Raw genomic sequence first — 24,928 nt, 5'->3', positions numbered from 1 at the left:
AGCGAAGAGGAAAAAGCGAAGAGGAAAAAGCGAAGAGGAAAAAGCGAAGAGGAAAAAGCGAAGAGGAAAAAGCGAAGAGGAAAAAGCGAAGAGGAAAAAGCGAAGAGGAAAAAGCGAAGAGGAAAAAGCGAAGAGGAAAAAGCGAAGAGGAAAAAGCGAAGAGGAAAAAGCGAAGAGGAAAAAGCGAAGAGGAAAAAGCGAAGAGGAAAAAGCGAAGAGGAAAAAGCGAAGAGGAAAAAGCGAAGAGGAAAAAGCGAAGAGGAAAAAGCGAAGAGGAAAAAGCGAAGAGGAAAAAGCGAAGAGGAAAAAGCGAAGAGGAAAAAGCGAAGAGGAAAAAGCGAAGAGGAAAAAGCGAAGAGGAAAAAGCGAAGAGGAAAAAGCGAAGAGGAAAAAGCGAAGAGGAAAAAGCGAAGAGGAAAAAGCGAAGAGGAAAAAGCGAAGAGGAAAAAGCGAAGAGGAAAAAGCGAAGAGGAAAAAGCGAAGAGGAAAAAGCGAAGAGGAAAAAGCGAAGAGGAAAAAGCGAAGAGGAAAAAGCGAAGAGGAAAAAGCGAAGAGGAAAAAGCGAAGAGGAAAAAGCGAAGAGGAAAAAGCGAAGAGGAAAAAGCGAAGAGGAAAAAGCGAAGAGGAAAAAGCGAAGAGGAAAAAGCGAAGAGGAAAAAGCGAAGAGGAAAAAGCGAAGAGGAAAAAGCGAAGAGGAAAAAGCGAAGAGGAAAAAGCGAAGAGGAAAAAGCGAAGAGGAAAAAGCGAAGAGGAAAAAGCGAAGAGGAAAAAGCGAAGAGGAAAAAGCGAAGAGGAAAAAGCGAAGAGGAAAAAGCGAAGAGGAAAAAGCGAAGAGGAAAAAGCGAAGAGGAAAAAGCGAAGAGGAAAAAGCGAAGAGGAAAAAGCGAAGAGGAAAAAGCGAAGAGGAAAAAGCGAAGAGGAAAAAGCGAAGAGGAAAAAGCGAAGAGGAAAAAGCGAAGAGGAAAAAGCGAAGAGGAAAAAGCGAAGAGGAAAAAGCGAAGAGGAAAAAGCGAAGAGGAAAAAGCGAAGAGGAAAAAGCGAAGAGGAAAAAGCGAAGAGGAAAAAGCGAAGAGGAAAAAGCGAAGAGGAAAAAGCGAAGAGGAAAAAGCGAAGAGGAAAAAGCGAAGAGGAAAAAGCGAAGAGGAAAAAGCGAAGAGGAAAAAGCGAAGAGGAAAAAGCGAAGAGGAAAAAGCGAAGAGGAAAAAGCGAAGAGGAAAAAGCGAAGAGGAAAAAGCGAAGAGGAAAAAGCGAAGAGGAAAAAGCGAAGAGGAAAAAGCACCCTGACACTCTCTTCTTCCTCTTCTCAAGAGTATTAGGTTTCCCTAAACCTAGTCACGGACTTGTCATCCAGTAATCCCCATTATTTTGAGTGACATTTTTAAGAGCTTAGATCTCAAAGATCGTTTTTCACGCTCAGGTCTAAGCAGCCAAAAGTATCTCCATTTAAAGTAACAGGGTTATGCTATTTGATGTCATACATAACACATGTTCTGTTGTACTGCAACACTTCTTGCAGTACAAGTAGCCACTTCCATATCCAACATTCCCTGAAGACTACAGAGTGAAAACTGGTGTGTGGAGCAGGTACAAAGTGAACGAATACAGACTTACCACGATGCCACCCCAACCCCACGCTGCCCCAATCCTGCTACCTCATTCCAAGTTCATTTGTGTTGTGGCAGGGGCAGTGGGTGGCTGGGTGGGGGGATGCTGTTATGAGGGAGAGCTGTGTTATCAGTTTTCAGGTAAGGACAAAAGGGGACCAAGCAGTTCATGTACTTACTAATGGCTGGGGCTATTCCACCTACTGATCCTGGTCCAGGGATGTTTCCGGCTACTGCTGCAGCTTGAGCAGCAGCAGCAGCTTGGGCAGTGGCAGCCTGCTGTTGCATCTGACGATGACATTGGCGTAAATCAAACACCTTAAAAAAAAAAAAAAGTATCAAACCATGTAGACTTAGCAAAATCAATGAAGGAAAGAATTCCTCAACTCCCACCCCCAATAACATGGACCTCTCTGCTCTCACAAAGCAACTTCTACAGTCTCCCCATACACTTGGGTAAAAGCAAACCTTCCCTGCCTAGTTTAATTTCTAACAGAAATAATCCATTAAAGCTGATTCTTAGAGACTCTTCTCATATGACATTACCACCACTGGCAATACCAGAACGGGGCTGAGCTGAGCAGGCTAAAGTAGTACCCTGTGCGGAAGCGACTGCGGGATCAAAGTCTGATGGATGTTACAGGCTGATGAAATACTGACTTTTTAGTTAAATCCCAGGATTTCAGAAAATAGGCATGTAAATAAAAATGGAAGCCAACAAGTTCTGCTTAACTTTGTCAGGCTTTATTCTTCTTTGCTGCTTTACTGAAATGGGTTAGTCTATTTAAAAGAAATATCAATAATTGATAGGCCTGAAGTTTCAGCAGCTAGGTTTCAGATCGGTGGCCTTTTACATCTTTGTCATCAGGCTTGGCACTAATATATACAGGAACTCATAACAGAAAGCTCATACATAGAGGCCAGTGGGGCTTCTTTCACCTTCATTACACAATCTGCCTGCAAAACTGAGGATTAAAAAAAAAAAAAAAAAAAATTCCTGCAAACTTCAAGCAGTTTATCTCATTCAAGAATGTTTAGAAGTGTGACTTGTCCTAAATAAAGTTTCAAGTCTGGCAGAGGCATGCCCAAGTAAAAATCTCCTGAAAATAATGTTTCCACGCAACCATCTGTGACCTCTGGATCACTTCATGTTCATAACACTTTAACACACACTTTACTCTTACACTGCATTTATACAAACTTTCCCAACTTTTCTTGTTTTGGAGAGAGAGTAAGGAAACAGATAACCTATGCTAAGAATTTTAGTAGCAGTTAATTTAAAACTGTCAGTCTAAAAATACAAAAAACTGCTATCAAGATTGTTTGTGATGAAATACAAAATTAGTTTCTTTCGTACTATCTAGGTAGTAATATCTTCCTGTTTAGAGTAATTTTAAAAAGTCATCTTAAGTGACTTGTCAAATGGAAAGGTTTAGGTTTTTTTAAAAGGAAAATCAAAAGCAATGTTACATTTATTTCAGCGTCTCATAGCTTCCCTAACATTCACAAGAACTAAGTGCATGCTGTTGTCCCCCACTATTTTCATCCAGGACCATCAAACCAACCTTTATGTATGCACTTGGGTAAATCTTGTGAACAGCATCCCCTGGTGCGCGCCCTGCTTCTCTATCCAGGTAGTAACTCTGAACGAAGACCGCGTGGTCACTGAGGCATCTAACCCACACGTCACCTTCTCCTTTGCACTCCAACTGCACCCCTTTACCTATGTGCAACCTTAAAAAGAAAAACAGTTCCAATGCACCTGTGTATACATACTATAAATCAGACCTTGACTAAATAAACCATCAACAATTCTCCAGCTCTACAGTCATCTGTGATACCTTAATTTACACTCCACTCATACAAGGACTTGAAATCGTAGTTATTATCTTGGGTATAAGCTAGTATATAGTTACACAAAATCTGTAAAGTAAGAAACCATCTGTAATACCATGTAAAGATCTACTGGAAACAGAGAACATAGAAGCAATGATATTCAAGTAGCAACTACCACACTCACTGACAACACAGAGCAAATGCATTCAGTTCTGTTCGAAAGTGTAAAATCCCACAAGTATGCTAGTATAGAAAGTCACTCAAGTACATATACAAAGCCACATTTTAAATGCAGAACTGTATGTTGGTTTGGATCACATTACAGCAATCTAGCATTTTGATTGTCACAATGCGACATTTCTGAAGACATGGAATCATTTCCTTTTCGTTTCAAAGAGGAAAAAAAGTTGCGAGATTGCTTCGGTTCTCTATGCTTCCACATCAAAGCCTAGCACATGCATGGTGAGAATGAATGAAAATCCAACTAGCTCTCTATCAACCTTCCTTTGCTCCTTTGACAAATCTATATATTGCAGTTATTCTCACATCACTCTGTGGTGCGGAGAGCTAATATTCAGCTTGCATACATAATGGCACGAGTTGCTAATTTTATCCTTGAAGGCACAGCCTTTGAAAGCAATGAAAAGCAACGCGCTATTGCAAAGCACCGAAGGTCTTTGTCACACAGTTCACATTTTGAATGCATTACAGTAGTGGCCTAGAAAGATATACTCTGCTATAGTTAATTCAGTTAAAAGAAACATACCGTCCTTGTAATTTCAAAAGGGAGGCACACACTGAAGGCAAACCAAAATATTATCAAATACCACAGACAGCTGGAGCTTTTGGGATCTGCAGAATACCTTGCTCTCTCAATGGCTTCTGTTCTATGCACGTTGGAAAGCTGGCCCAGGCAAAAACGGTCTCCTCCAGAAGGATCCACATATCCATCAACAGTAACAATTGGACAGCTTGAAGGGACCTTAAATGTTTCCCCAACTTGCACATCCATTTCAAAATATGCGATTGAACACCAATATTCTGGAGCTAAAGAATATATACAATTAACTGACTGAAAGGCACAAAAACCCCCTATAAGCCCATTTCAGACAATCAATTAAGCCTTCTGCAACTGCATTTGTCATTCAGAGTAAGAGTGCACATTCACATAAGCAAGTTCAGATAGACAAAGATGTCTGCTAGCACAGAAAAATACTACGTACTGCAACCAACATGGGCTTGTCATTTTTATTTAAGCACATGTCAATGCTAGGGTTTTTTGTAGTTAAGATCTTACAAGTCCTTGCACAGTTTATAATGCCAGCTAGATTTTGTAAGCCATCTGCATTCCTGCACCTTATGACTATAGCTTGATTTTGTCTTCCTTTAGCATAAAGTAGTAATACATACATGCCTATTCATGGCTAGGCTGATTGGAACTAACTCTCAAACAGACCTGGCTTAAGATAAGTAACTACTTCCTAGGTGAAGTCAGTTTTCTCTTTCCTCCCTGCAAAGTAAACTGGATTTGGAAAGCAGGGCAATGGGGGAGAAACATCAAAGATGACATACTGATCTTGTCTGCACACAGGAAAATCAGGCATGGGATAAAACAAGGAAGCATTAAGCGAGGGAGCAGAACAAAATGGCATGTTTTAATAGCAGAGAGGTGCCTTTTAACTCATACTATTTTAAAAAGAAAAACTGGCTACAAAGGAAAGATGATACTTGGAAGAAACTACCATGTGAGGAAAGGAAACTCTGACTCCGCTACTGAAACGCACTCAAGTAAGCGAGGAAACCTGACAAAGCACTCAAAGTGATTTTGTGTATGTGTATCTACTGCTTGTGTGCCACCTGGGAGCAAATGGCTTGTCAAGCCTTCTGCACGGTTTGTTGTGTGTGCTTTTAAGTGTTAGAGTTTCTCTCTTCAGACACATTAAAACCTGAAGTTGCCATAAGCTGAAGTCACTGGGGATCTCGGGGACTCGGCACCTTTGCTGACTATAAGGGCCCATTTCCACAAAAGGTTAACACAGCCGGCACTTAAGCAGCTTGTTGGGGAGGGCAAAGAAAATCAGTGCTACAGTGTACTCAAAATAGGGGAAGCAGAAGAGCTAATGTGATGGGACCTAAACACAGCAGCCTGATAAGCCAACAGGAAAAAGAGCTCTCCCAGTGCCCTAAGTGGTACTCATCCATTACAAACAGCAGCACCCAACAGCACACCTACTTGTCCTAAACTGTTGCTCTGGTTTTATTAGAATAAACCAAGGTGCCTGAATTCCTTTCATTTGTTTTATCTTCAAATAAATACTCAAGTCTCTGAGGACTGAATAGGATGAAATCAATAGGTGAATCAATAGAGTGAAAGAGACATACTAAATAAGATGAAATACAATTTAGCTACAGTTAAGTTCAGCCAGCAATTATCAACACTTTCATTTCTGGTACTGATTTAGTCACTGACCAATGAATAAACGAGTTAAACTTTTAGGTTTTTCAACTATGCAGCTCTCCCTGTGCAGGCAACAGCTTTGCTTGCTGTTGTTAAAAATGGAATACCACCTTGCACCTGCAACAGAGCTAACTTGTACCGCAAGACAAGACCTCCTTGGTTCCATGAACCACTACCATTCATGAAGACTCTTGGAAAGAGCAAGCTTCTAAGCAAAGGTCCAAAAGAAACTTTAGCACCAAAATGCTAAGGAGGGCAATACGTATCTTTCAGGGTATCTGGCTGTGATGGTGGACTTCTAGACTATAGATCCAAGAGGGCTTTGGCATGACCTAAAGTCCATGATGTTTCTAAAAGCAGGCAAAAGTACAGCTTCAGGCACCCTGCAAAGTTTAGGATCGAGGACAGAGTTCAGACACCTCTAGGGTAGGCACCAGCTCAGTGTGGGTTTGAGGATTGCAATTTTTTACTTAGACATGTAAATTAAATTCCGTTTGCAGCCTATGTCACCATTCTAAGACACAAAATAGTTCCTCTCCTCCTTTCCTCCCCTTTTGAATATATATCTCACAAATTTCAGAGTACTTGATACCAAAAAAAAAAACAAAAAACCAGACTCAAAACAGAAAGTTATTAGCTTCCACAATATTAGCACTACATGTTAGATTTTACTCACCAGGATGATTTGATATAGGAGGCTGGAATGCAAGTTCATTGTGAACTGGCCCTTTAAAAGAAAACATGCAATTTGTTTTACACAAGGAAAAATAAGGTTTTCTTTCTTAACTTGTTTTCCTATGAAAAAAGACTTGTGAGGATGCCAGATGTTATAAATCCCAGTAATTTCTGAATCAATTGGCCAAATCTGACAGGGGAGAAAAATGCCTACAGAAGAATTACACTCTTAGAGGTCTCCTAAAAATTCAGAAGTTGAGTAGAGCAAAGAGCTCCATTAGTATCCCAGGAAGAAAGGCTGCATGCTGCTCAAGCCAGACCCAGCTCCAGGAGAGAGCAGAAACCAGATGTAGCATGGAGATGTAATAGAAATAGGACTTAGGCTTCACATCTGCCCCACGTTGAGCAAGGTGAGAATCATTGTAGAGAGGCATGTGATATAAATCTGTCAGAAACCACACTTTCTTAGTTTCATCAATCACAGAACAAGTTGCCCAGCATGCTGTGAACTTGACCATAAGAAACACTCCCTGAAGACTGAAAAAAGCCCTAGAGAACTCATTTTCTAAAGGAATAAATACTGAATACAGTCTTTGTATCGGTCAGTTTATTCTCTCCACTTTTATAAACTAACTAGGTCCCTTACAGGCAGCAGAGAACAAGAAGGAAAGACTTAAAACATAGTATTATAAGTAACAGCAGCTTTTGCAACAAGATGTCAAAACAGGCACAATGTTGGTAGGTGTCAAAACATGCGGCTTTCTGAAGTGAGAAGAGGCAGCAGCCAAGAAAAGCTCTATGTGGTTATCACCAGCCAGTTACAACTATTAATTATGGAAAGATACACGTACTGAGAAACATTTATACAGTATCTACAGCACCAGTAAAGTCTTTACATCCTCATATTTCTGACAAATAAGATGACAAATGAAGTGGGATCCTAACAGAACAAAATAATGAAACTTAATAACCGTATCTAAACCATAATTCACTTGATAGAAACAAGCTGAAAAGTCATTCTAACATTAACTCAGTATATTCTCCCCTCCACTAACAACTGCTACAAACAGGTGATCTGGTTAAGTACTATATTAGGAAATAAAGAACCATTCAAACTTTTTGCCACGAAATTTAGAAAAAACTTTAACTGAGGGAGGGGGGTGTGCGCGCTATACTCTTATGATGCATATACTGTGCTAGACACTTACACTAGAAGTTTGATCACTTTTTTTTTCCTTCCTATCTCCTGTACCTTAAAACAAGAAGTTGTGGTCCTATTTCGTAGATGAAAAAGATTTTCAAGTTTGTGTGCCAAATGTATTCATGAATCAGGTTGTAGCAAGACCACTTTATTGACAAGTACTTTACTGCATGAGCTTTCACAAAGTTCTTTTAAACAGGCTGGTGTACATGGACACACATCTTCCAAAGCTTAATGTAGATTGTTACATCATTAAGACATGACTTCAGAATTTCTAGAAAATAAAAACAGCCAGGAACTTCCAAGTTTTAAAACAAGAATATCCAAGCAACACATTCTGAATCAACTTCTTTTTCCCCAAAGGAAATATTTACTACTGGATTGCAAAGCTTTAAAAATAGAGGTTTAGAAAGGAAATGCTGGTTTTGTTAGGTACAGTAAGACATCTATAATATAGATGGTATAGCGATCTGAATTTCTAATCTCTGCTGCTTTAATGGAGAAAAGTCCATCAAGCTCTTACATTTAACTGTCAGAATATACTAAACACAGTAACGGTAGTTCTATAATGAAAAAGAAAAAAAAAAAAAAGGATTTGAGGGTAAAGAATAATCACAAATGAGCCCCCACCATTCAACAAAATTGAAAACAAAGTGATTTGAAAATCTGCACTACTTACAGTAATGTCCAGGATGCATAGGTGGATGATGCTGAAGATGGCCATTCTGGTGGTGAGGTATGGTAGGTGTGTAGGCTGCCGTCCGACTTCCAGTCCAAGTTGTAGTACTATCTAGAAAAAGAAAGGAGTGGTTGGTTTTTAAGGGAGTTTTTTTGCATCTCACTTCTAATCCTCTATTTCTCCTGAACATTTGGAAACTGGTTTTAGAAAACTAAGAAGAGTGCACATATGTATATACTCACTGTGATGGTAAGTAGCTGGCTGAGCTGTAAACCCATTCTGCTGAGTTCCTGGCTGAGGCCCTGAAGCAATCTGTAAGAGTCCATCACTATGGCTACCTGTCAATATACTGGTAGGTTGACCTGGTAAAAGAACACACTACCTATTCATGAACGTTCCAAAATTTTAATTAAGAAGAGCTCAGCAGTACTGGGTAGGAAAATACACCCAACTAAGGGCACTGCAATACACAGTTCCTACAAGTTTGGTTTCAGTATTTTTTTCCACCCACCAGAGTGTCTTAGGAAACTTGAAGCAAGATGCTCTGCATCAGCTGATTTTGATTCTGACACCCTTCATGTGTTAGGAGTAGAAGTATGCAGAGAACTCTGTTTATCAACCGCATCTTTGTTTTGTTCACATCTCGTTTTTCAGTTTGAAAGGAAAGAAGAAGAGATGTCACAGGTTTTATTGAATAACATAGCTGGAGTAGATTTGGTATGAATCCAAACAGGCCAACAGTAGGTCCAATAAGTTGCTTATTTTCAGCATGTTATAACTACTGTTCCTAAGGAGGACACTCGCTTAAATTTACATTCCTCCAAAACATACTGAACAGTATGTTATTTTTAAAATTAGTGCTTGAATAGAGCTGCATACATCACTGGACTCCTTCCTGAGAAAGTTGCTGGGATTTTTTTCTCCCAAATGAGTATTTCAAGAATTGTCTAAGCTTTAAAGTAAAACTACAGATATTTCAGAACAGGTTAACAGAGTTTGATTTTAAAAGGCTTCAGCTCAGCCATTAACACTAAACTGACCAGCAGTTTCACAAGTACACTTGCACTCTCAAACTGGTGTGGCTAGCAGAATTTTAACACATTGAAAACTTGAACTAAAACCTAAAAATGAGCTTTTTTTCCTGTCCACTTGGCTCCCAACAATTATAGCACTGATGAAAAAAAGTTACTGACTACAAACTGCTGTGCAAAGGCAATACAATTAAACTGCCTATCCTTTTTTCTCTCCTGGAGACAAATACAGACATCGTATCTCAGCTTGGCAAAATCACCATTAGTTTTAGCAAAAAAGTTGTCAGCTAAAATTAAAGAACATTATCAAAACACTGTGCCACCATAATTCAAATTTGATAACATGAAATCCATTATATTCACACATCTTTGGTATTAAAGTGACAAAGAGTATGTGAAACCCTTCCAAACTTCAAGGTTTCCCTACATCAGGGCTGCAGGACACTGCATACATAACCGCTTCACTGTCCTGCTGGAGTGAAGAGTGAGGTTTGATGTTGGTAAACCAGACTCTTCCACTTGTAACAAATACACACAAAAAAGTAAGAAAAACTTCAATGCAGCATTCCAACGGACTCGTGAAAATATTAATTGGGGCTGTTACTTTGGTAGTACAGTGGGCCATTATAAAAATAATCAAGTTAAAACTGTAAGACTCATCTTGTCAGGTGTGGAACACTAAAGAATTGTCTGAAAACCTCTCGATACTGCCACCTTACAGTATATCCGTTTGTTGTACCACTTGCTGTTGTAGTAAAACAATAAAATTCTTCCATTCCTACAGCAATTATTCCAATAATAGCCATACTGTTTTGTCAGTGGTCAATAGTTTTAACATCGTATTACTGAACCTTTGGCATATCCAAAACAGTCTTTTAACACTCATGTAGTGTCAGTCTCATTGAAAAAAAGACTGGGTCACCAGGAAAAGTTGCTCAAATTATGCTCCAAGTTAAAACCTCTATGTTAACACTTACGAGACTGCCTCGATCACACTGCCCCACACTTTATCAGTGTAGTGTGGCAGCAGCACAGTTCCAATGCAAGATCTACTTTGGCAAAAATCAGTGGTTATCTTTGAGCTTTCTCACGCTCACAGTTTAGTATTTCATATAATCTCGATGATCTTACTTGTTGAAGCCACAGGAATGTTGGGAAAATTAGTGGTGCTGGTAGTGCTAGCCTCAGTAGGAGCTAACATGGCTGGGGTGCTATAAGGCTCTGTAGATGCCCTGTTACTTGGTGGATGCTGGATGGTTTGGACTGAATGGCCTTCGGCAGAAGACAATGACGGCTGCCCCTCGTAGTCATGAACGTATTCGTCTTTCACCAACATGCTTGATGGAGCTGCGAAGAAGCAAACGGTTAAACTTGCAAAGCAAATCTATTTTCAGGATTTAACTACAAATTGCACTGCTACTTTCAAGCAATAACAATGCTATTAAAACTACTGGGGAGAGGATTTAACCTATATAAACATTGCTAAAGCACTCCTCTAAATTACAAATAAACACTTCCAAATCAGCAGCAGGAAATTTCGAAGCATAACTGGATGGAAAAACAAACTGTTTATTTTGCTCACTGCTATCAAACAAGCAGTTTAGTCCCACAGTAGAAGACTCCAACAGCATTTTGTTTTCTAGTCCATCACTGTGTGATTGGACATGGTTAATAAAAGGGAAAAACATGCTTTTTGTCAAGCGCCTAATGTTAATGCAGTAGCTAACAAAGCAATTCCTAGTATACAAGTAAGAACATACATAAAGCTCCTATGAAAAATGTAATTCACGAACATAGCACATAAAAAGCTTTATGCATCCCTTAAGTAATTTTAAGCAACTCCCATCCAAATTCACTAGAAACATCAAATTCACATTCAAAGACAATATAACACTACTCTATATTTAACAACATAACCACTAATTCAGAATATTGCACATACAGTGTAAGGAAATTACAACCATCGCCACTACAAGAATTTATTTCTGTATATCCTATTGAGCATGTTCAAGTAAAACTCTTGCACTATATTAGCTCCCATTCTCATTTTTAAAGCAGCTTTAAATATATTAAAATCTGACAGTAATTTTCTGTTTCCTGCTGCAAAAACAGTAGCACGACAAGAAAACACTTATGTATTTAACTACTGGCTAATAAACTTTGATTCTGTACAAAAGGATCATTTTTCAGAAGACACAGGTAACAACGCAAATTAGCAGAGATGAGCACACAAGTTAAAGCTTGTGAAGTTAACAGTTTGTTGGGTTGCTTGGGGTTTAAGTCATTTTTGCTTGAATACTTCTAATAATGTGCTAAAAACATTGGATTATCCAATTTTCCTTCTCTATGAATTTCTTCTGGAAGGAAAAAAAAAAATTAGTTTTGAAATAAAGCAGTTACCAGCTGGCTGCACAATCTCAGATTTCTGAATAATGTTCACTGGACATTTAATGTCCAATTTCTCTCAAGTTTCAGGGAGAGCAAGAATATTAGACTGCTTCATTCAATTGCATATTAATTACAGAATTTCTATTATTTTCTTGTTAAGCTACTTATTAAGTTATAACCACCTATTATTCCCAATTCAGTTAATTAGTATATCATACAGGTGCACACATTTTGGGGTGTTGGTTTTTGGTTTGGTTTTGTTTGGGTTTTTTTAATCAGCAGCATTCAACAGTGAGGTTTTTGTTTTTCTTTTTTGTTGGGGTCTCTAAGTTGCAGGCAATGAAAACAGAACATACCTACAAGCTGAGCTGAAGCCTCAATTTAAAGAATTTATTAATACTTGCCTCTCATATGATACTTAGCTGGTTTTCCAAAACCAGAGAGACAAATGCATTTCCATCTGCTCTCTATACTCCCTCCCAAGGAGATACGCAGGAATAAACTGTGTACATACTGAAGAGTTTAACACAGTTTGTGCACACAGAAATGCAATAGTAAACAGAACTACTTACCAGAACTCTGTAGTGTCAGTCCTGAGAGATCTTTAAAAGGAAGAAAAAGAAAAGGGGGTGTGGAGGATTGTATACACAGAGATCTTCAACAACATTTGAACATTAAGTTTATAAGCCTTTACAAATTAGTACTACAGACTCTACATATTATACCCCCTCCATCACAACACAAGACTCGATGCTAAGTTATTCCTAGGAAACACATTAACTGTAAGAACTGTGTGCAAAGCCAACAGAAAGACTTAAACAAAAGCCACAAACTGTTCTTTCAAATTTGGAATAAAGGTAGAAGAATAATTCCATTAAGAAGATGGACAAGAGCATATGAGAATAATTTATAATTAGATCATTAAAAGTTAATGTTTCTAATTTAGGCCTGTATTTTCTACACTCAAAAGGAAAACATTTTTCCCACTGTTCCATTTTAAATCAAGAGTCTACTTACCGATGCCAGGCGATACTACACGCTCATAATGGTAAGGATTTACACAGACACTGTCACATTTTAAGTCAAAAGCATACTGACAATATTTAACATGCTTGAGTTCATTTTTATGAAGATCAGGCCACCTCCAAAGACGAGCGTAAATCACATGAGGGAATCCCTTGCGACCAGCCACCTAAAAAGTTAGACACAAAAGTTGATTGGGAAAGTAGCAAGACATTTCCCTTTACTTAGCGAGGAGCAAAGCTGGAAGAGGACAAACAACAACACAACCTCTCTCCATCATCAAAATATGAAAAAAAAGGTGGTGTACAGTTTACCCAAGTTCTGTACTCAACAGAAATAAATTTCTATTAGGGTTTTGCTACAGTTAAGTCAACACTGTGATTCTTAAGAAAAAATATTGGATACATAATGGCAGAAGCAGAATTTGTGCTTAATGTAGTATGTATGGTCACCTTCCCCACCATGGATGATGAAGGAGCTTTGCCCCAGAAGAAGAGGAACGAGGCACTAAGCTACACTATAAGGAATTTACAAGTAGAAGAATGCCAATCCATTATATTGGGAAAAAAAAAAAAAAAAAAATGCTTCTAGGGTAGACAGAAAGCTAGCCAGCAAACATGACATCTGTCCTGGAACAAGGAAATCGCAACCCAAGCTATACAGGTACTGAGTACTGACGATTATAAGGCTAACATAAATCCTCAGTGCAGACTCCTTGGAGTACCTTAGCAAGGGATCATAGGTCTTTCTTCACACTGCTGACCAACACAGAGCTAACAGAAGCTTGTAGTGAAAATACCAGGATAAACAGCCGAATTTGTTACGTGACCCTGCTTTTTACTGCCACACACACACTCGTTTAGAACGGCTGATCCAACGCCTTCTGCTCCTTTTGAAAAAAAAAAAAATAATCAACTACTGCAGCAGTCCAGAGCTCCAGCCACAAAACATGCCTACAAATGGGGGCGAAGGGGGATGAAAGAGAAGAGCTACTCTTCCTCAACACTCTAGGATCCTGCATCACTCACTTTTGCTCCAGCTTCACTAGGAGGAAAACATCTGATTTTCACTTGTACTAACCTGAAGCCTCCCATCCAGCGTTCTCTGTATTGTAACACACTTGCTAGGATGAGCTCCATTTGTGGTTATAGCTGTAATCAAAGAATCCAATTCATCTTTTTTCTCCTTTAGCTTTTTAACTAAACTTTCAATTGCGCGTTTTGCAAAAGTTTCACTCTCTCCACCTTGTCGATGGCACATCAAGCTGTGAACAATGCTCAGACAAGCATCATTACTTGTTGGCGTGTTAGTAATAGACATATTGTCCATTTGTCACAGCTTTTTCTTTCAGATCAAATGTCAGTTTGGGGGGCTGTTATGATTTTCAAGCTGATGAACAAGAGATGATCCAAGTTAAGTGTTAGATGTACTGTCTCTTGGTAAAACCTAGGAGGAAAAAATATCTACATTAGAATTGTTTTTAACAAATTGCAGATCATGTTTCTAAGGAAGTCTGTGGCTTTTTGCTTCTTTTATTTTCAAGCTAAGTGCAGGATATTAAAAGCACATGAAAAAACTGCATTGCTTGTCCCATGATAGCTAAAACATGCTTAAGACACTGCTTGCACAGTTTTAGATATAAGATTATATTTTTCCCCTAGTAACAATATTTAAATAAAGATTATAGTTTATATACATGTACACATAGTATGTACATATAGAAAGGTAGGGATTATTAGATGAACAGGCTCTGAATCAGGAAAGGAACAGTGACAATGATTTCCTATGTTTTATACTGGTAGGATGACACCAAGTGAAAATACTGACTGGGGATCAAGGGGCATTGATTTAAACAAAATTTGAATAGTGAAGAAGCATGAATGCACACCAGAATCATCTGTCATCTTTATTTCATAATCCTGTTCAAACAGTTCAGCCGTGTTCTGACCTCAGACTACCTCTATTTCTCTTCACTAATCAGAAAGGCAAAAATTGTACCTGGCCATTAGCTTAATACATATTTATGTAAATTAGTATCGTGTGTATCTTTATACAGGAAAATCCCAACTGGCATATTTGTCTTTAGTTGTTTGGATCCAGCTTCTTCCGGATCAAGACAAATCAACTGAAGTCACTAAAAAAGCACTTCCAAATTGTCTCAGACAGAACTGTCTTAATTACACTAAATACAAGATAAGGAATAAATCCCTCCTAACACATTTGGCCTTTAAACTCCATTTGCTAAGAACCTGCAGTGGTTTCTGGTCATGAAGTCATTCTTCTCAAAGCCAGCAGACCTCATCCTTTTGAAGTTTCCTTTAATTCACAAATTAGAAGAAGAGCTGGCCTGATTTTCTCAATTCTGAATGAGCTAATTACTACGCTTTATCTTGCTTTATCCAGAAACATAGGACAGCAGGTTTTGTGCACTCACAGAAAAGTAGTCTATTGTCAAAGAGCTGCTTTGGTCGATCAAGCAGCTCTGGCTTCAGGTAGTCGTCCACTAACACCATTCTATGTGGTCTGACTTTCTTAAGACACTGGCAGCAAATACACCTAAGTGATTTTACTACGTTTACGTTTTCTGACTAAGCTTAAAATATAAGCCCTTCTGAAACTAACATGTTGTTCTCAGCAATGTAAATAAAATAGACTTGATTTCAATAGTTAAGGGAAAAAAGGTTTGTTCACATTATCTGGGGAACACATCCAGTCAAAGACCTGTTACTGCACTGGAATTTTCCATGTTATTAGAGGTACAGTAGTAGCAGCTATTTATTGGAAACAAACGAGTTGCACAAAAATAAGAGTGGGATGTTACTTTAGAAAGTTAATGCATCACACAAATTACAGTGTGAATGCATGGCTTTCCTTCTTGTACAAGGAATATTGTAACACAAATCCAGCACAATTATAAAAGAAAACAAAGTCTTCCCTATTTAATATTTTCTCCAATTTCAACTTGAATACAGCATGCTTCGGTATACTTGGAAAAAACACATCGCAAATCCTTGCCCCCCACTCCATCTTCAATAGTTTTCTTCTTTTGTAAGGATGCTTCTGGACCTAATTTCTCCCAAAGGAAAACAATTACCTAAAAGTTTGAGTGAGATCATTTTACCTAGCTATAGAAGTTTCTCTCTCATTGCTAGGTTTTTTTGCACTTCAACTCAATAAGCCTCTTTTAAAAGTCAAGCTTAACCTGCCAGTCATTCTCCATGGCAACTCACACTCGCATAAATCCGTAAAAGCTTGCCAGCTAAAACAGAATAGAACATCATTTTCCTTAAATATAAAACAGCATCCCAGATTGATATGCATAAGTAATCATAAATAAGTGACTTGATAAAGCCATTAGCCAAAAGAGCTTTAAATAGATGCTTAAAATTAGACATGCAGCTCTATCTTCTACACCCCTAAAACCATGAATGAGAATTTTGCTTGCTGACTTTCAGAAGACTAAGATCAAGCAAATAAATCCTTATTTAAGTGGAATGATCTTCAGAAATGTTGAGTCACCCCTCAGCTGCCACTGCGCTCAATAGGAGCTTCTGACTGTTCAGCACTTTTGAAAGCCAGGCCACTTGTTTAGGATTTTGAATACTGTTACACACTGCTGGTGCGTAACTGCACGGTAATTCAGGAGCCTCCCTTAAAAGCCCCCTCTACAGAAATCCTGTATTTAATCTCACAATTTTGATCCCCAGAAAAAGGGGGCGAGGTCAGTGGCTATCAATCTGGCACATACTGATAAATGCTGCAACGTATTTCTTCTGAAGTACCAGAAGCATTTTGCAGACAAGCCAAGTTTTTACGTTCCACAAATTTAGTTTCTCATGAAATAGCTCTACAAGCCTATCTTTCACTGAGTCACACATTCAAGAGGTGCCTTAACACCTTCTTACTATATTACTTTCATGTGTGCAAATAAAAGCAAAATGCAATCTTAACGCGTTGTATTTTTAGAAGATAGCCTTTGAAGATAAGGTTCCAGCATGCCCTCAGACGGAGTGCTAGATGTTCTGCAAAACAACAGTATGCTTGTGCGATTTAACGTTTACTTGATGTGAGCATGAAACTTCGAATTTGTTCCTCAGCACGCCCAAGTAGGTGATCCCACACTACAGCTCAAGCTTAGATTTACGGTGGAATAAGTAGGGCCAAATCTTTAGAGCAAAGATCTTCTTACTTCCCTCCACTCAGGGATTTCACGGAAACAGCAATGGGCGAGAGAGTGCTTTGGGGGAAAAGGGGCAGAGAGAAGAGACAGGGAACAAGAGAAAAGCAGCAGCAGGAAACAGCGCTTGGAGTGAAGTACTCAGCTTCACCTACCAAGGAAGAAAAAGGTATTTCTCTCCCTTCTGCTATAGTGTGATGCAAGCAGAACACAGAAGAAAAAAAAAATAAATGGGACAAGCTAACCTAAAATGCTAACAAGTTACAAAGTTATAGAGAAGTATCTCATTATGTTATAGAAAGTAATTTATTTCAATAACTAAGTATTAACAGGTATGTTACAAAACAAGTGAACAACAGCTAGTGTTCTGCAATAGTCTTAAGTATTGGAACAAGAATAAGATCCTCTAAAGAGGAGATAAATCTGAAAGACAGAAGAAGTTAAGATTGCCAGGTAATTAAAAACACCTCTGATGATCTGTAGCGAACCCACTGCTATCTCAGAGAACCATTAATTGAAACTCTTCATTCAAGACTGATGCAGACTTGAACAAATACCATAATTCTTCCGTACATCCTACTTCCCCACGGCTGCCTTGCTGAAGGGTGATGTATCTCTTTAGCCTGTGCAATGAAATTCAAAACATGAAGCAGCTGTCTAAAATTAAAAATGCAACACTGGTGCCACATGCCTCATTTTCATGTCTGTGGATAATTCTGCCAGAAATGGTTACCTGAACAATAGAAATAGATTCCAAAAACACAGGCATCTATAATAGTATGCTACCTCATATAACTAAATTCAAATATATTATTGACTTAGCTACGTGGAAGTAACATTACTGAGCTCTCACACTAGTGCCCTCATTGCACTTACATTTATCTCATGAGCAGGAAAGCAAAATAAGTACCATACTAACTCAAACTATTCCACTGTTCTCAGATCAACTGCTACATTCCCTCTCTCAAAACGGCGATCATTTTACTAGCGTGACTAGAGAACAGAGACCAGGTTTAATGTTCAGCATCTTCTGCAAAAGCTGGCTCAGAGCTCCAGGAGAACATTCCTGTTTGTGGAAGCAAGGTGCTGCTGATCAACTGGAAAAAACTGAGCAAAGTACAAAAAGCAGATGAGATCTCACCCAAAGGGATAATCAATGCATTTACGGAACAGAAAATTAATATTCCACCTTGTTTGCCAGCATCTCTTCAGCTGCACCAGCAAGATAATATTATAAGCTAGCACGGCTTAAGAACAAGTCCTTTTACATGCCAAAACCCACGACTTCCAAATATTTGCAGCAACTCTTCAGGCAGCATACTAGGCATTCAAGAGATATGATCATTTGGAAGGCCTCACGTGAGGCCCGAGAGTTGCTGAGGTGTATTTCAATTTGAAATTCTTCATCAAAAAAGCACGCAGATGCACACAGACGTAGGCAGACTCACACGCACGGTCTGAAGAAGGTACAAGGGTTTTAGAAAGAAAAAAAGTTCTTCCCCTTTTCATAGTTAGAAAAAACAGACGGACTTGATGTCCTTGCTTTTACAGAGGTATTACTACAGTCGTACAGAAGCTCAAATGAGACATAAGGGCAAGGGCTGCTAAAAAAATACAAAGACTTCACCTAGACCCCCGTCAATGTGCCCCTAGCCATTCAGCCAAGCAAATTTTGAAACTTATCTGAAAAATCCCTTCCTCCAAACAATTCCCACTTCCAATACTTTAAAGCGGTTGAAATTTGCCGAGAAGTTACAAATCCAGATTTCTTAAAAAGAACTCACATTCTTTTCTACATGCTAAGAACAACCTTAAATGAATACTTTTTAACACTCACAAGTCACTTATCTTCCCCCTCTCCTCCCACAAAAGCCACACTTTGCAATTTGGGGAGAACGATCAACCCCAAACAAGAAAGGGAAATAATACGCTTACACAGACAAACCAGGCGGTTATGGATGGAGCTGGAAGTCAGGGACATAACCCAAAGGAATATGATCCAGGCAATCAGCAATCCAACAGCTTGGGCAAGACGGTTAATCCAGGCCCGACGCTGATATGATACGCTACCCTATTCATTTACAGTAGGGTTTAAGCCAATCGCAGCTGTGGAGGGATCAAATTCACCAAGAAACTCAGTCTAAAAATGTGACAGTCCAAATGCCACTGGATAATTACTTTAAGATATGGGCAAAAGGCCAAAACCCCCTCCATGTCACTTTCTTAGCATGTGTTTGTTAAGTTTCCACAGCAAACTAGGTATTTTCCAAACAAGAGACAACTTGAGACTCTTGGAGACTTCATTATTTGCAGGACAAATTATATGAGAAATCGTGTGATTAGGAGTGATCAAGTAACACTTTGTTTTAAAAACTAAGCTGCTAAGAATTGTGAAGTGCTGTATTTAAAGAAAAAAAAAAGTTAAAAAATACAGCACAGCCTTGGCACAACTGGAAAAATAGTTCCTGGAGGTGTCAGGGCAGCAATCGCTCTTTGAAAAGCTTTTGATGGAGAAAGGGAAGCAGTCTTGCAGATCAGAAAAAAAAAAGAGGTTCCAAATACAGATGTGGTGCTGAACAATCAGAGATGCTGGTGGGAAGACTGATAAACATGCCAAACAGGGGAGGCAGGGGAACATGCAGCATACACCAACAGATCAGAAGTGAAGGAAGAATGCAGAATAGATTTGCAACCGCATGCATGAGAAGCCTAAAATAAACAGTTGTGGTGGAAATCCAACCAGTCTGCAAAGTTAAAATCAAAGAAAAAAAGACTTCACACGTACTAAGTATCAGATGACACATTCGGGGTTCAGGAAGCCTTTAAACAGCAAGGCTGAGATAGATTTGCCATCTTTTCCTACAAACTGATCAGATAACAGTCCTCTGTCACCTTAGAGCATTTCAAATGATCGTCAATACACTATTGTTGAAGGTGCCTTCCACCTGAACTATTCTATTCTAAATAATAGCAACACAGACTTTTAGCAGCAGTTATGCAAAAATGCTCTATGATGCACGTAAATATATAAGCCTGAGAATTTTTAGTGCTGGTATATGCCTGTATAAGGGCTGGTGTTATAAACATGTACAGGGATGCTAAAGACGGTAACGCAAGCCAAGTTAGTGTGTCTAATGGCATTCACCAGGTACAATACATCATTTCTGTCTACACTATGAATCTTAAGATAACTTGGCCATTATCCATTGTAGCATACTGCAGAAGGGTCTAAGGAAGTCAGCAAATTTGCAGGTAGATTATCCTTTGTGACAAGCCATGATTTAAGTGAATATTACCACTATGGCCTTCAAAAAAAAAAAAAAAAAAAAAAAGGCTCATAACATCCAAGCCTCCAAGTAAAAAAGAAAACACTGTATATTGCAGTAACAAAGACCACAGCCAGATCAAGGCCTATGGAGCCATATGATGTCAAAGGCAAAGATGTACAGTCTGCAATTCTGGGGAGTCATATACTGGGGCAAGGAGGGAAATGAATTAATGCAAAAAATATCCTAATGACCAAAAACCTATTTCCAAGTTGCAGATATGAAGGTAATTTTTGGACAAATGTATATAAGAAAAAATAAGAATTGTTTGCTTGAAGCTGTCACTGATGCTCTGGGAGCACGATTTACCAGTAACAGCCATCCCAGTCACAGATTTCCAGCATTTTGATACCAGGCAGTGATGCAATGCTAACGAACTGGCTAATTAGAATAGCGTACAAATTGACATCTTGCTAGAACATTTCACACGAATAAAGGACAAGAATGGCTCTTGCATAAGCTGTTGCCTCCAAAATTAGACAAACACAAAGATGTCAGAAAAGCAGCATATACATTTGATAGCTTTTAACCACTGAAACATTACTACAGAGTTTTGCTGTTCAATAATGCAGTGGTAGAAGTTTTATGATAAACATGATAAAGAAAAATCCATAAACCAATAAAACAAAAGGCAGCTTGTGATTTGATGAAGATATGAATAAGTGATTAAACTGCAGATACTTTCCAGCACATTAGACTATTATCTACTTGCCCAAAGGGTGAACAGGAACAAAATGTTTGTAGACATAAGACCAATTAGCATTAAAGAGCAAGAGACAGAGTACTGAGAAGGTACTACACTCACACTGTTCTGTACAGTAAGAGCTAACATTCCCCAGAATACTATTTTTGTGTGTGTATCTGAATCATCAGTATCAATTCTGCTCATCTCACTGTCAGTAGCTACAAAAATTTAAGACACATGACAGCATAAAAGGAGCTGCAGAAGAGTTTTAAGACAACTCTGAGTGGCAATCCTTTCATCTTAACATAAATCCACGGTTAAAAAGAGCAGCCATTTCTCTGTGGAAGAAACTGATCTGATGTAGGTGCCCAACTGCAGCTCTCAGCATCTTTACTCCTCTCAGCTTCCACCTGTGCACTTCAACTGCTTTCAAAAGCACTTACAAATGCAACAGACTGATCCTGTGAATGGAGCAAACATTCCTGCTGCACAAGGTTCCGGGTTTTTTAATCTCGTTCAAGAAGCTAATACAACAGTAAAAGACACATCCAAATCCCTGGGTTTGAATGTGTGGGGGGCAGGACACAATGAAAAAGGTAGCACTACTATGCTGATGTGACTACATACGCACACGTTTTAAATCCTAGAAAGTTGCATTTTTCATTCTCTCTACTTTTTATTTTTGAGAAAGCATACAGCTGAAAAAAACTCCTCTTTTCAATACAGGCTTCTGTATGGTCAGAGAAGGAAGACCACTGCACGAAAGTGGGAAAGGCAGTAAACTCCTCTACAACTAGATCTATTTCCACAAGAGAGATCTAGGCACCTCACACTACCTCATCTCCGAGAGGGCACCCTTGGTGTCCTACCGAGCAAGAGGTCATCCCCTCCTCATCCTAGCACCCGGGGTTAAGGAGAGGACGAAACCCTGGGAATGGCAGGAGAGACCACGTTCGGAAAGCAAGTGGTGGTAGAAGTCCTTGCTGTTGGAAGACGGAGCAAACCTGAACTGAACTATTCCTCAGAGTATCCTGCAAGACCCATCTTCTTGCAGAGGGCTTCCTTCAACAAGGACAAATAGTCATTTGTCAAAACCTCACAAACAGAGGAAACAATTGTGGCTATGCCAAGCAATAAAAGGAAGAGTCAAACCTTGTTCGGGCAGAAGTGGTGTGATTTTTCACTTGTACATAATGCTTCGATACCCTAGCAATAGGTGTATTAGATAACATCTGTTCTTTATTGTAATCTGCACAGGGATAATGTTCTCTGCATTTGTTCGAGCTTAAAAAAAAAAAAAAAAATCACCTCTGGGCAACGCAAGCATGGAAAATTCCAGCCCCAACCAAAAGTAGAGTTTTTCACAAGGTTAACAACATAGGAAAACAGAGTCCTAAAATTCCAGCAGGACCTTAACAACAGCACGGCGAAGGCTGCTCCTCACCAGGACTGACCGATCTGCTCTCAGCACCTTTGTTCTCCACTAAATCTGTTGATACCTCTCAAAACTCACATCCCTATTGTGTTAGCTACGCTTGAATGCATTATGTAAAGAGCCATGTACTTTAAAAAGAAATTCTAATCAGTTTGAGACACTTACTGCTTCTCTTTAGGCTTCAGCTCTTTGAAATAAAGTTTCTATATCAATATTAAACAAGCATGCTTATGCAACAAGAAAATCAAAAGAGGTTCATGAATGCAAAGTGAGAAGAAACTCCTTCCAGTAGCAATCCGGCCAAGATAAGAGGAGGGCTAGAAGGACAAGTTGCCTACTTATCATGACGCTGAAGTACGAAAACAGGTTTAGTTTTATAGGGCAGTATAGCTATTTCAACAACCTTGCACGGAATTACCTCCATTACTGAACGAACTAAAAACAGTACAAGATTCTTACAATTTAAAGGATGACAGCTATCGCAGAGTCTGAAATCCCTCCTGCCTGTTGACAGTGGCACACCATTCCTAACCAAGATAATTTGAGAAGCGGTGGTAAAAGACACCACGATCCTACTCCGACCGTATGTGTTTGACAACAACGGGTTTGCAGCAGTACAATTTGGGCTCTAAGTAATAACACACCTAACCCACAGCGAGATTACCCCATAAATTAACGAGCCTTCCGTGGTAAAACCTTAAGACTCAACTACGCAGCACGTCACAAACCTCCCCAAAACCCCACACCCCCAGAAACGGGGATGGGAAGGAAAAGCAGTAAGTCAAGAAGGAATAATCTTTAATTAACACCCTTTGTGCTGAGCAGCCCCGCGCCGTCTGAAAACCAGCTAAAAGCACCGTTCCCTGTTATTGCAAATAAGATGGCAGATTTCAAAGAACTAAACGCGAAGCGGCTCACACAAAACCACCCAGGGCATCTTCCAGCGTGCAGGAAGAGAGCACGAAGAGAGCGGTCTACACGAACGGCAGCGGGGGAAAGTTTTAACTTGGGGACAGGCCGGCTGGAGGGCCTTTAGAGAAGGGCACCGAGATTTTTAAAAAATAATACTAAAAGTTTGGGGGCGGGGTGGGATGATATATATACATATATAATTTTTTTTTTTTTTTCTCGCTCAGGGAAAGCGGGGGAGGTGAGGAAGGAGAACCGGGGAGGAGAAACCCCCCGGTGGAGGTTGGGGGGGGGGGGGGGGGTGTTTAGCCCCGGCTCCCCGGAGCGGCAGCCGGCACACCCCCGAGGCGGGCGGGAGGAGGAAGAGGAGGAAGAGGAGGATGAGGAGGAGGAGGAGGAGGATGAGGAGGAGGAGGCAGGCTGCGGGCGGCCTGGGCGGGCGGGCAGGAGCCGAGAGCGGATGTTACCTGGGCCGCGGGCGGCGGCGGAGCGGCCGCTCTCCGGGCGCGGCCTGCGGCTGTGGTGAGGAGAGGAGGGGCGGCGGCGGCGGCGGCGGTGACAGGACGGGGGGGTGGCGGTGGTGGGTGGTGAGGGGGGGGAGGAAGCCTTCCCTCGCCTCAGCCGGCCCCGGTGCGGCGGAGCGGGCCAGGCCTCCGCCCCCCCCCCCCCTCCCCGCCCGGCCGGCCGCCCTCCCTCCCCTCCCCGGGCTTGCGGCCGGGCCGGGCCGGCGTTCAACAGGAGGAGAGGGGGGGGAGCCGGTTGCCGTGTGAGGGCCACCCCCGCCGCCTCCTTGTTGTTGTTGTTGCTGATGGCGGCGGTGGCGGTTGTTGTTGTTGTTGTTGTTGCCGCGGACTCCGGCCGCTCGCGCTCCGCGGCCGCCGCCGACACGTCCAGCCGCCAGCGCGCATGCGCGACATCCGGGTAACAGACACCCCCCCCCCTCCGCACCACCGCTGCCGCTGCTCCAGCCCAGCGCCGCCGCCACTGCGCCTGCGCGCCCGCCGCCCCGAGGTTGTCGCGCCGCCGGCAGGTGGAGAGCGGAGCGGGCGGGCGCGTTGGGGGTTTATTTTTGTGGTTGGCGTCCGGCGGCGCAGCGCCGGGTGGGGCAGAGGAGCGCTGGTGGGACCGCAAGGGTGGCCCCCCCCCCCCCCAAAAAGGCACAGCTCCAAAAATGCAACCCCAGCAAATGCGCAGGCGTGACCCCTGTAAGTGCAAAAACCCGAAAGTGCAATCCCCAGAGACGCGAAGCCCCAGAAACGGCAACCCCTGTAAGTATAAAACCCCACAAATGCAACCCCCAGAAGTTGGATGCTCTGCAAATGCAACCCCAACAAATACACAGGGCCACAAATGCAACCCCCAGAAACGCAGCGCCCCTCAACTGCAAATCCCGTAAATGTATGGCCCCGGACACACAACCCCCATAAGCGCAAAGCCCTGCAAACGCAACCCCAACAGACGCACAGTCCCGCAAGTGCAACCCCGCAAGTGCAAAACCCCA

At 40.8% G+C, this 24,928-nt stretch overlaps 1 protein-coding gene across 4 annotated transcripts in view; it reads right to left on the bottom strand.

The window, feature by feature from the left end:
- Window positions 1-24,328, bottom strand: part of SMAD4 (SMAD family member 4) — a 31,115-nt gene extending 6,787 nt beyond the window's left edge. For 3 of the 4 annotated variants that reach the window (XR_008233389.1, XM_052776214.1, XM_052776215.1), the window contains exons 1-11: window positions 23,895-24,328; window positions 13,976-14,341; window positions 12,890-13,064; window positions 12,445-12,474; window positions 10,616-10,831; window positions 8,696-8,815; window positions 8,454-8,564; window positions 6,575-6,625; window positions 4,304-4,487; window positions 3,170-3,338; window positions 1,784-1,922 (exon numbers count right to left, since the gene is read on the bottom strand). Coding sequence is in view for 3 of the 4 variants with exons in the window: in XM_052776214.1 (XP_052632174.1) it covers window positions 1,784-1,922; window positions 3,170-3,338; window positions 4,304-4,487; window positions 6,575-6,625; window positions 8,454-8,564; window positions 8,696-8,815; window positions 10,616-10,831; window positions 12,445-12,474; window positions 12,890-13,064; window positions 13,976-14,224 (1,444 nt within the window). In the remaining variant the exon portion in view is untranslated. The remainder of the gene's footprint in view (window positions 1-1,783; window positions 1,923-3,169; window positions 3,339-4,303; window positions 4,488-6,574; window positions 6,626-8,453; window positions 8,565-8,695; window positions 8,816-10,615; window positions 10,832-12,444; window positions 12,475-12,889; window positions 13,065-13,975; window positions 14,342-23,894) is intronic. The other variant, XM_052776217.1, reaches the window with a different exon arrangement.
- Between the last annotated feature and the right edge of the window lie 600 nt (window positions 24,329-24,928).

Source organism: Harpia harpyja, chromosome Z (genome assembly GCF_026419915.1).
Source record: "Harpia harpyja isolate bHarHar1 chromosome Z, bHarHar1 primary haplotype, whole genome shotgun sequence".
Taxonomy (NCBI): domain Eukaryota; kingdom Metazoa; phylum Chordata; class Aves; order Accipitriformes; family Accipitridae; genus Harpia; species Harpia harpyja.
This window is presented reverse-complemented; position numbering and strand designations above follow the sequence as displayed.